The sequence below is a fragment of the Pterocles gutturalis genome, unplaced genomic scaffold, assembly GCF_000699245.1.
Source record: "Pterocles gutturalis isolate BGI_N339 unplaced genomic scaffold, ASM69924v1 scaffold16674, whole genome shotgun sequence".
Taxonomy (NCBI): Eukaryota; Metazoa; Chordata; class Aves; order Pterocliformes; family Pteroclidae; genus Pterocles; species Pterocles gutturalis.
The window spans coordinates 8,284-10,296 of record NW_010136039.1 but is presented as its reverse complement, the minus strand read 5'-3'; the positions used below and the strand labels follow the sequence as shown (position 1 = coordinate 10,296).

The 2,013-nt window shown below is 60.4% G+C and overlaps 1 protein-coding gene across 1 annotated transcript in view; it reads left to right on the top strand.

The window, feature by feature from the left end:
- Positions 1-1,378, top strand: part of PFKL (phosphofructokinase, liver) — a gene marked incomplete at its 5' end in the record, with an annotated part of 2,572 nt that extends 1,194 nt beyond the window's left edge. The window contains 6 exon segments of the mRNA XM_010082156.1: positions 1-15; positions 219-280; positions 617-728; positions 805-904; positions 1,033-1,138; positions 1,231-1,378. The exon segment at positions 1-15 is cut by the window's left edge and continues 138 nt beyond it. Of these exon segments, the coding sequence (XP_010080458.1) occupies positions 1-15; positions 219-280; positions 617-728; positions 805-904; positions 1,033-1,138; positions 1,231-1,378 (543 nt within the window).
- Positions 1,379-2,013: the final 635 nt, after the last annotated feature.

Here is a 2,013-nt window from a genome sequence, read left to right as displayed (position 1 = left end):
ATCCACGACCTGAAGGTGAGCTGGGCAGGAGCTGCTTTCCAGCAGCATCGTTTGGGTAAAATAAGAAGGAAAACTGGGAAAGGGAGGGAGCTAGGGCAGCAGAGGAGCATGGCCGAGCCCCATGGAGCCCCTGGGTTGACATTGGTGGCACTCGTGTCCAAACGAGAGGAGCAGAGGGATGCAGGATGGCTGCCAGCGTCCTGGAGTTTATCTTGCAGGCCAACGTGGAGCACTTGACCGACAAAATGAAGACAGATATCCAGCGAGGACTGGTGCTGCGGTGAGTTGGGGACCCCTGGGGACACTCACTGAAAAACCCAGCGCCGTGGTGGGGAGCGAGGCCAGAGCTGAACCCTTCTGGCTGCCAGAGAGGGGTCCCTGGGCACAGCGGGGTTTGGCATGGAGGGTGCACGGTGTCCTACCCAGCCAGGGGGACAGTCCTGCCTCTGCTGCTGTCCCCACCCGGCCCCAGCATCCTGCTGGGGAGATGGGCTGGGGCTCTGGGCCTTGGGGAGAATAAAACAGCAAAACACGGTGTTTGGGGGAGCACAGAGGGACCCCCTGGAGATGCCAGATTGAGGAGCAGCCCCCCCACTCCTTCCCTCTGCTCCCCCAGCAACGAGAAGTGCCACGAGCACTACACCACCGAGTTCCTCTACAACCTCTACTCCTCCGAGGGCAAAGGCATCTTCGACTGCAGGATTAATGTCCTGGGCCACCTCCAGCAGGTATGGGGGACAGGGCCACCCAGACCACCGCTGTCCCCAAGAGCTGGGTGGGCTTGACATCGCCCTTTGTCCCCAGGGGGGAGCCCCAACCCCCTTTGACCGAAACTACGGGACCAAGCTGGGAGTGAAGGCAGTGCTGTGGATGTCAGAGAAGCTGCAGGAGGTCTACCGCAAGGGTAAGCCAAGGGCTGGGGGTTCTCTGGTGGGGCGGGGGGACACTGGTGGCACCAGGCAGCCCCTGCTGCTCCAGGCTTGGCCAGACACCCTGGTGAGGTGGCCATGGTAAGCTGTGTTCCCCTCCCAGGACGCGTGTTTGCCAACTCGGGAGACTCTGCATGCGTGATTGGGCTCAGGAAGAAGGTGGTGGCCTTCAGCCCTGTGACGGAGCTCAAGAAAGTCACTGATTTTGAGTAAGTCCCTGTCCCCATGCCCCGCTAGGTCCCAGGGGACCTTCCCGGGTTGTCCCCAGGGCCACTCTAGAGCCGTTTCCCGCCCTGCACAGGCACCGGCTGCCCCAGGAGCAGTGGTGGCTGAACCTGCGGCTGATGCTGAAGATGCTCGCCAACTACCAGATCAGCCTGACTGAGTACATCTCGGGGACGATGGAGCATGTCACCCGCCGCACCCTCAGCATCGAGAAGGGCTTCTAGTCCCACCAGCCCAAGCCATAGCTCTCCCTCCGCATCCTCTCCATCCCCACGTGCTGCTCGGGGACCACCGGGTTCCCCCTGTTCTCAGTAGCCCCGTAGCTTTGCCACCAACCCTTTAAAGCAGGCAGAGCCTGGTCCTGGCTCCCGAAACAGCACAATCCTGCCCCAAATCTTTGGTCCAGGGTCTGGTCCCTGGGCAGACGCAGAAAAGAGGTGTTGCTAGACCCCAGCTGCACAGCCAAGACCTTTAATCTTCCCTTAATAGTTTATTCCTATTATTTAATGATGGGGTATCCTGATTCCTTATTTAGCGGCTTGACCGCCTGAGCCAACTGCTGCTTTTAGTGTGCGGGAGGGGAGCTGAGGAGGACATGCTGCCATCCTGGAGGGGGTAGGGGCTGGTCCCAGAGGCTTTCGGCTGCCCTGTGAGCCCCGATAGAGCTCCATCCTCCTGGGGTGTTTGCCCAGTGGGGTCTACACTGGTCCTGGCAAGCCCCTCTTCCCCAGCATGACGCTTGGCTGTGACCGTCACCACACAGCCCCCGGGTGCTGTGCCCATCATCTCACTGCTGCTCTGTGACCCCCCAAATCTCGTATTGTTCATGGTGCTGCTCTCCTCCTCTAGAGATAAAACC